General features: G+C 44.4%; 1 protein-coding gene across 1 annotated transcript in view; it reads right to left on the bottom strand.

Annotated features, from left to right (window-relative positions):
* Nucleotides 1–421: 421 nt before the first annotated feature.
* LOC120023037 (nesprin-3-like) overlaps nt 422–9,017 on the bottom strand; it is a 40,405-nt gene continuing 31,809 nt past the window's right edge. Inside the window, exons 17-19 of the mRNA XM_038966986.1 lie at nt 6,694–6,882; nt 5,304–5,351; nt 422–754 (exon numbers count right to left, since the gene is read on the bottom strand). Coding sequence (XP_038822914.1) covers nt 566–754; nt 5,304–5,351; nt 6,694–6,882 — 426 coding nt within the window. The 3' untranslated portion in view covers nt 422–565. The remainder of the gene's footprint in view (nt 755–5,303; nt 5,352–6,693; nt 6,883–9,017) is intronic.

Raw genomic sequence — 9,017 nt, 5'->3', positions numbered from 1 at the left:
AAACACATTCACACACTGACACATACAGCAGAATCACATTCACACACTGTCAATACAGCAGAAACACATTCACACACTGACACATACAGCAGAAACACATTCACACACTGACACATACAGCAGAAACACATTCACACACTGACACATACAGCAGAAACACATTCACACACTGACACATACAGCAGAAGCTCATTCACACACTGTCAATACAGCAGAAACACATTCACACACTGTTAATACAGCAGAAACACATTCACACACTGACACATACAGCAGAAACACATTCACACACTGTCAATACAGCAGAAACACATTCACACACTGACACATACAGCAGAAACACATTCACACACTGACACATACAGCAGAAACACATTCACACACTGTCAATACAGCAGAAACACATTCACACACTGACAAATACAGCAGAAACACATTCACACACTGACACATACAGCAGTAGCTCATTCACACACTGACACACACTCACTGACCCAAACTGACACACACACAGAATGGATTGAGGGTGAAGATCAATGGTCTTCATAGTCCTATATCTCCTCTCCTATGTGGGTGGAGGTCCGTGGTAACGGAGCATGATGTTGAAGGAGCGGGCAAAGTTGTTGGACAGAGAGCAGCTGGAGCCTTCGTCCATCCAGGGCAGGAAGAAGGCAAAGAGAAGCAGAGCCAACAGCAGGAGCCAGAGGGGCAGGGCCACTCGACACACACGGTACAGCAGGCCTGGAGTCTTCTCCTGCAGGGAGTCAATATAGAGACGTTACACACACACACACACACTGTATATATACACATGGAACACACACACATACACATGCACCTAGTCAAATACACAAACACACTCCCAAACAACCCTAGTGTGTACAAACAAACAAATTTAAATTCACGTAATTCAACCCATCAATTATTGGGGGGTAAACAGCTGGGTTTGAGAAAAGAAAATTCATAGACAGAGCAAAGACGGACCATCCATGGGATCAAAATGATAGTCTCTTTTAAGGGAGTGTATACTGTGTCACTTCAACATGGGTCACACAGTAGGGTCAGTGTTAGCTAGTTAGGTAAACAACATAGAAAAGGCTCACAGCTCCCTCAATATAATCAGGATTGTGATGACACACAGACACACAGACACACAGACACACACACACACACACACACACACACACACACACAGACACACAGACACACAGACACACACACACACACACACAGTGTTCTTCCAAGTGAAGCGAGAAAATCCTCACCCACTCACTCATGCTCACTATCTTAACAAGACTGCTCCATCAACTGCCAAGACTTTGCTGTGAGTGACACTACAGTTTCTTTCATCTGTGTCTGCTGTTATTTTTCCCATATCAACAACCTGGGGGTAAACTTAGTTAGCTATCCTCCTCATTTTTAGCCAGCCATGCACCTGCTGTGTTCACAGCTCACTGATAGAGACAGAGCGAGAGCGACAGAGCGAGAGCGACAGAGAGAGAGCGACAGAGAGAGAGCGACAGAGAGAGAGCGAGAGACAGAGCGACAGAGACAGAGCGAGAGAGACAGAGCGAGAGAGACAGAGCGAGAGACAGAGCGAGAGACAGAGCGAGAGACAGAGCGAGAGAGAGAGCGAGAGAGACAGAGCGAGACACAGAGCGAGAGAGAGAGCGAGAGACAGAGCGAGAGACAGAGCGAGAGACAGAGCGAGAGACAGAGCGAGAGAGCGAGAGACAGAGCGAGAGACAGAGCGAGAGACAGAGCGAGAGACAGAGCGAGAGACACAGAGCGAGAGAGACAGAGCGAGAGAGACAGAGCGAGAGAGAAAGCGAGAGAGAGAGCGAGAGCGAGAGCGAGAGACAGAGCGAGAGACAGAGCGAGAGACAGAGCGAGAGACAGAGCGAGAGACAGAGCGAGAGACAGAGCGAGAGAGAGACAGAGCGAGAGAGAGAGAGCGAGAGACAGAGCGAGAGACAGAGCGAGAGACAGAGCGAGAGACAGAGCGAGAGACAGAGCGAGAGACAGAGCGAGAGAGACAGAGCGAGAGAGACAGAGCAAGAAACAGAGCGAGAGACAGAGCGAGAGACAGAGCGAGAGACAGAGCGAGAGAGACAGAGCGAGAGAGACAGAGCGAGAGACAGAGCGAGAGACAGAGCGAGAGACAGAGCGAGAGACAGAGCGAGAGACAGAAAGAGAGACAGAAAGAGAGACAGAAAGAGACAGAGTAAAGAAGGCATCAATCTAGCATCAATCTAGCAGTAAAAAACATCAATAATATATTCAGGCAAATGGCAAAAGAAGCACAACTGAAATTGATTAAAAAAACGAACCAAAAAAGACCACAGATGACAACTGGTTTGATGCAGATTGTAAAATTATAAGGAAAACCACTAGCAAACCAAAAGCAGATACACAAATAATGGTGAATTACACCTTAATTACTGTGAGACTTTAAAACCCTATAAATGTACACTCAGAAACAAAAAAGCACAGTACAACAGCAAGCAGCTGACACTAATTGAGGAGTCCATAAACACAAACAACTTCTGTTTCAAAATTGGAAACCCCCCAATAATCTAGAGGAATTAGCGATACAAAATGGTGACATATGGACAGCCTAGTTTAAAACACTCTACAACACTGTTCAAATTGACACACACGCAGAACAATGCCAAATTCATGAGTAGTTGAATGGGTTTGAAAAAGCTATAGAGGACAATCAAAATCCATTGGACTCCCATATTACTGACCAGGAGCTCTATAAGAAACTTCAGGCCCTCAAATTTAAAAAGCATGCAGACCTGATGGCATCCTAAATGAGATGCTAAAACTCACTAGTGCAAAATGTCAATTGGCTATATTAAAACTGTTAAATTTGATCCTGAGTGTAGGTTATTTCCCTGACATCTGGAATTAAGGACTCATACCCCCAATCTTTAAGAACAAAGACGAATTTGACCCTAACAATTCCAGAGGCATTTGTGTGAACAGTAACCTGGGGATGGTTTTCTGTAGTATTATAAATCTAAGAGTTCTAAACTTCCTTAATAAGCACAATGTCTTGAGTAAAATCCTAATTGGATTTATACAAAAACATCGCACGACCGATCATATTCACACCCTACACACCCTGATAGATAAACATGTCCACCAAAATAATACCAAAATGTATGCTTGCTTTATCGACTTCCAAAAATAATTAGATTATATTTGGCATACAGGACTGTTCTACAAAGTTATTGAAAGTGGTGTAGGGAGCTAAACAAATGACATAATTAATTGGCAATATGTGCAGCATCAAAATTGGCAAGAAAATTACCGAATTCTTTAACCAGGGGCGGGGTTCGCCAAGGTTGCAATCTGAGCCCTGCACCCTTCAATATTTACATCAATGAATTGGCCACAATTCTAGAACAATCCTCAGCCCCTGGTGTTAGTCTCCACAATTCAGAGGTTAAATGCCTGATCTTCACAGATGACCTATACATGCTGTCAGCCAAAGCACATGGTCTACAGCAAAGCCTGGACCTGCTAGAGCAGTACTGCCAGACCTGGGCCCTGGCAGTAAACCCCAAAAAGACTAAAATAATGATTTTCCAGAGAAGATCCAGATCTCAGGGAATTAGACCAAAGTTCTCAATCGGTACAAAATATATAGAGTACTGCACAGACTACTATTACTTAGGTTTAAAAATAAGCTCAACTGACACCTTAATGAGGCAATAAATGAACTGAGAGATAAAGCACGCAGGGCCTTCTACGCCAATAAAAAACACATTCAAATTGAAATACCTATTAAAATGTGGCTAAAACTAATTGAATGTGTCATTGAACCAATTGCACTTTATGGCAGCGAGGTGGTGGGTCCACTTGCAAAACTACAAACAATGCATGCAGGGCAGAATTAGGCCAATATACACTAATAATACAAACTCAAAAAAGAGCAATTAAGTTTCGGAAACATCTAAAATATCTCATATCATTCCCAAGCCCTACAATGCCAAGAGCTGAGCAAAGAAAAGAGTCCCCTCATCCACCTGGTCCTGGGGCTGAGTTCACAAACCTGTTCTACTAACACACTGAAGCCTCAGGACCAGAACATCCAATCAATCAGAATAAAACAAATTACAACACAGTCAAAACAAAACTACATTCCTCATTGGGAAACACAAGCACAAACACAATGCAGTGCAACCTGCCCCTAAATCGACAGTACACCGTGGCTAACTGTTTGACCATGGTTACTGATCAAAACCTTAGAAAAACCTTGACAAAGTACAGGCTCAATGAGCACAGCCTTGCCATTGAGAAGGGTAGACACAGGAAAACCTGGCTCACTGTAGAGGAAAGGCTGTACAACCACGGCACCACAGCAGAACCCACAGATCTGCATTCCTGGCAACATTTTAAAATATAAAACAATTAGAGTTTCATTTCCCCAAACCTGAAACCCAAAATGTAATTTAAGGTGCCCCAAAGCTTTTTTACTATCATTCGTTATATCATTTCTCTTTGTTTCATAGTGTAGTTTTTTTGTTTTGTTTAGTCACATGACTGCCAGACTTAATTGCCATACCTTTTGCCTCATCCCTCTCAACCATAACATTTTTAAATTCCTCATCAATCCAAGGGGATTTAACAGTTTTTACAGTCATTTTCTTAATGAGTGCGTGCTTATTAGTAAAAGGAATAAGTAGTTTCATAAATGCGTCAAGTGCAGCGTCTGGTTGCTCCTCATTACACACCACAGACCAGCAAATATTCTTTACATCATCAACATATGAATCACTACAAAACTTATTGTATGACCTCTTATATTAGGTCCAGCCTTTGGAACTTTGATTTTCCTAGATATGGCTATTATATTGTGATCACTACACCCTATGGATTTGGATACTGCTTTAAAGCAAATATCTGCAGCATTAGTAAAGATGTGATAAATACATGTTGATGATTTAATTCCTGTGCTGTTGGTAACTACCCTGGTAGGTTGACTGATAACCTGAACCAGGTTGCAGGCACTAGTTACAGTTTTACGTTTTTTCCTGAGTGGGCAGCTTGATTAGAGTCAGTCAATATTTCAATCACCCAGAAAATATGCTTCTCTGTTGATATCACATACATTATCAAGCATTTCACACATATTATCCAGATACTGACTGTAGAGATATTTGCATTCCTCAGGCTGCAGCTTAGACCACTGGACCACCCCAGGCCACACGTTTTTCCCAGTTTGAACTACACTGAATATTAAAGGAATGTTTGACCAAGACAAAATCATTGAGACCGATTGTTAACTGTACCTTAGCTGTCCTGGTGTGTTCCTCTCGGCCAGCAGCACTGGCACCCTGCTGGAAATAAAGCAAGAAAACATACAGGTCAATATACTGCATGTGATTTATACAGAACAGTGCAGCCAGACCATTACCTAACATTGATGATACACTGCTACCTTCTGGAAGACCAAGGAGGGGAACGGGGGGGAGGGGGTGGATTAATAGAATACACAAGGTGCAATTTCTAAATTGGGTTGTGTATCAGCAGTCACTCAATTAGCCCATGTCGCCCAAAACCTTTTAGATTGTTAAGTTAGTCTGGCGGCCAGCTATCTAAACTTGGAGTAGGAATGGTTGAATTACAAACCGGGGTGGGGCCCATTGATCATCAGTTATCATATTAAAAATGGCAAACATCTGCCTCCACCCCATGGCAAAATGTGTAGAATTGCAGGAAATTAGCTGTAAAACTGCAAATTGTTCTCTCCAACTCCATAGCAAAATGTGTAAAATTGCAGGAAACAAACTTTAAAATGTGTTTTTCCCCCTCTTCAATGCCACTAAAATGCAAGATGGGGGGGTATGGATGTGGGTATGTAGAGCCACCCCTCATGATAAATGTAGTTTTTTTTGTGGCCCCCAAAACATCTAAGTTGCCCATCCCTGTGGTAGACCAATGTATCATCTCTTTATTATAGGATACTCTTTAACGCCCTCTGCTGGAGATACATTTTACACAGCACCCTATTCCCTATATATTGCACTACTTTTGTCCAGAGCTACAGTATATTCTTGGCTTGTTTCGTTCGTTCTGGACTGATGCCTATCTGAGCATCCTACACAATGCATAATCAATGAGTGCTGATGAAGATTTCATCAGAAGTGCATTACAGTGGCTTGGAAATACAATGCCCTTCAAAAGGAGGTAAATAATTAGTAGGAAAACCTTGTGTCATCATTTTGATGTCGCCAGATTGACTTTAAATGCAGTATAATGTTAGCTACGATTGAGGGGTAAACACTGGCTTTTAGCTAGCTACCGTTAGCATTGCTGGCTATTTTAGCAAAACTTTGCTAGCTAATGACAATATTACCATTTGTCTAAAGTAAATTTGACGACATGATAATGCTGGCAAAGTTGTTTCCTACTAAACATTTGACTACTTTAGCAACGTAATCATATTTCCAGGCAGTCGTTAGCCTCTGTCCAGAATGACTGGGCTTATCACGACTTCAGAGCAGCTCTACCACACCACTGGTAGAGGGCAGCTTGAGAATGTTCATAACAATGGCATGACATGACCAAGTGACAGAGGTGCAACTTATGAATAGGTCCTAGTCAAAAATAGTGCACTATAAAAAGAGAATAGGATGCCATTTTAGAGGCACAATACAATATTTGCACAGTATTGTTTACCTTGAGATTCAACAGGGCCTTGAGGTCTCCAACGTCCTTCAGTTTGGACTTGTAGAGCATCCAGCGATAACGTATCTCCTCCATGCCCACATCCTCAGCCCCACGGTCAGCCCTGGCCCCGGCTACAGCCCAAGCCATCAGTAGTAGCTGGAACTGCTCCTGACCCCAGTCTACACTGGACCGCAAGGTCTGTGGGAGTGAGGAGAGGGAGGGGTGAGAGAGGAAGAAGAAAGAGAGAGGGGGAGAGACAGAGAGGGAGGGATAGAAAGAGAGGAAGAAAGAGAGGGGGAAGAGACAGAGAGGGAGGGATAGAACGAGAGAGGAAGAGAGAGAGGGGGAAGAGACAGAGAGGGAGGGATAGAACAAGAGAGGAAGAGAGAGAGGGGGAAGAGACAGAGAGGGAGGGATAGAACGAGAGAGGAAGAGAGAGAGGGGGAAGAAAGAGAGAGGGGGAGAGAGATAGGGAGGGATAGAAAGAGAGAGGAAGAGAGAGAGGGGGAAGAAAGAGAGAGGGGGAGAGAGACAGGGAGGGATAGAAAGAGAGAGGAAGAGAGAGAGGGGGAAGAGACAGAGAGGGAGGGATAGAAAGAGAGAGGAAGAGAGAGGGGGAAGAAAGAGAGAGGGGGAGAGACAGAGGGAGGGATAGAAAGAGAGGAAGAGAGAGAGGGGGAAGAGACAGAGAGGGAGGGATAGAATGAGAGAGGAAGAGAGATAGGGGGAAGAGACAGAGAGAGAGGGATAGAAAGAGAGAGGAAGAGAGAGAGGGGGAAGAAAGAGAGAGGGGGAGAGAGACAGGGAGGGATAGAAAGAGAGAGGAAGAGAGAGAGGGGGAAGAAAGAGAGAGGGGGAGAGAGACAGGGAGGGATAGGAAGAAAGAGGAAGAGAGAGAGGGGGAAGAAAGAGAGAGGGGGAGAGAGACAGGGAGGGATAGAAAGAGAGAGGAAGAGAGAGAGGGGGAAGAGACAGAGAGGGAGGGATAGAAAGAGAGAGGAAGAGAGAGAGGGGGAAGAAAGAGAGAGGGGGAGAGACAGAGAGGGAGGGACAGAAAGAGAGAGGAAGAGAGAGAGAGGGAAGAGACAGAGAGGGAGGGATAGAAAGAGAGAGGAAGAGAGAGAGGGGGAAGAAAGAGAGAGGGGGAGAGAGACAGGGAGGGATAGAAAGAGAGAGGAAGAGAGAGAGAGGGGGAAGAGAGAAGGGGAGTGAACAACAGGGGGACGGAGAACTGTTGCATGTGGCTGAGGGATAAGCAGAGGAATTGCTGCATCATGTAATAACAATAAGTAATGTGTCAGTGAGTAATGTCTACACAGGATCTTTGCACAGGAGAATTCAGGCCGCAGTAAATCCTGAAGCAATAATCCTTCAAATCTACTGAAACACACACAGTATATCCCCAATCAAACATCTCCAATCCCCCGTCTGCCTTGAATCAATGTCCATCGTCTGCTGACTGAATTTGAAGCGTTCTCTGTGGTCCCATACTGACAGATACACCCTAACCACTAACATGGCCTGATAGTGTCCCAAATGACACCCTATTTCCTTTATAGTGCACTATATTGAACCACAGACCTATTTCAAAAGTAGTGCACTAAATAGAGAATAGGGTGCCATTTTGGATGTCACCTGTCTGACTGTCAGGCAGCTTGTGGTTGGGATGTAACCTGTCTGACTGTCAGGCAGCTTGTGGTTGGGATGTAACCTGTCTGACTGTCAGGCAGCTTGTGGTTGGGATGTAACCTGTCTGACTGTCAGGCAGCTTGTGGTTGGGATGTAACCTGTCTGACTGTCAGGCAGCTTGTGGTTGGGATGTAACCTGTCTGACTGTCAGGCAGCTTGTGATGTAACCTGTCTGACTGTCAGGCAGCTTGTGGTTGGGATGTAACCTGTCTGACTGTCAGGCAGCTTGTGGTTGGGATGTAACCTGTCTGACTGTCAGGCAGCTTGTGGTTGGGACGTAACCTGTCTGACTGTCAGGCAGCTTGTGGTTGGGATGTAACCTGTCTGACTGTCAGGCAGCTTGTGGTTGGGATGTAACCTGTCTGACTGTCAGGCAGCTTGTGGTTGGGATGTAACCTGTCTGACTGTCAGGCAGCTTGTGATGTAACTGTCTGTCAATTCAGCTGCCAAAAGTTATTTTAGTCTTCTAGAAGGCCAGAAGATTTGTGAATTTGTCAGGGCCTCGCTGTAAGGTTTGTTTATACCATCCTAGGGTTTTGTTTGGTGCACTCTGAACATAATGTCCTCCAGATGAAATACACATGTTTTATGAAGTTATCATGTAGCATGCATATTACTAACCATAAGACGGCCACAGACCTAGA

Source organism: Salvelinus namaycush, chromosome 28 (genome assembly GCF_016432855.1).
Source record: "Salvelinus namaycush isolate Seneca chromosome 28, SaNama_1.0, whole genome shotgun sequence".
Lineage (NCBI taxonomy): Eukaryota > Metazoa > Chordata > Actinopteri > Salmoniformes > Salmonidae > Salvelinus > Salvelinus namaycush.
Note: the sequence above shows the minus strand (reverse complement) of the source record. Positions and strands in the feature narration are given on the sequence as shown.